This window comes from Antrostomus carolinensis, unplaced genomic scaffold, assembly GCF_000700745.2.
Source record: "Antrostomus carolinensis isolate BGI_N321 unplaced genomic scaffold, ASM70074v2 scaffold11106, whole genome shotgun sequence".
Classification (NCBI taxonomy): Eukaryota; Metazoa; Chordata; class Aves; order Caprimulgiformes; family Caprimulgidae; genus Antrostomus; species Antrostomus carolinensis.
In genome coordinates this window covers 16,960-17,331 of record NW_010323964.1, presented here as the reverse complement: position 1 = coordinate 17,331, position 372 = coordinate 16,960, and the positions used below count along the sequence as shown (strand labels likewise).

Sequence of the window (372 nt, the reverse complement as noted above, 5' to 3'; positions counted from 1 at the left end):
TTTCTTGTGAGGACGTGGGGAACGTGGTGGTTCACAGGCTGCCTCTTACTGGATCCCTCGAAAGAGACACATGGCGAAGATCATGGCAAACAGCTGGGAAAGGAGGGGAAGAAGAGGACAAAAAGAAAACAGAGAACCACAGGAGTCAGCTGCATCTTCCAGAAGATGGGCAAAGCCCTCCCTGGCCCCAGGACCACTCCTGTCACTCCTCGCAGTGAGGGGGACCCATCCCACCACCCAGCTCTGCAATGGGACCCCAAAGCCCCAGTGGCAGGTGCCAGCTCTGTGATGGGTCCCCAAAGCCCCCATGGCCAGCGTGGCAGCTCTGCTGTGGGTCCCCCAAGTCCCCATTGCCAGCGTGGCAGGCGTGGC

General features: G+C 59.9%; 1 protein-coding gene across 1 annotated transcript in view; it reads right to left on the bottom strand.

The window, feature by feature from the left end:
* The window catches only part of TSPAN18 (tetraspanin 18), a gene marked incomplete at its 5' end in the record, with an annotated part of 16,906 nt that continues 16,534 nt past the window's right edge, over positions 1-372 (bottom strand). The window contains one exon of the mRNA XM_010170767.2: positions 1-93. Within this exon, the coding sequence (XP_010169069.1) occupies positions 46-93 (48 nt within the window). The remainder of the gene's footprint in view (positions 94-372) is intronic.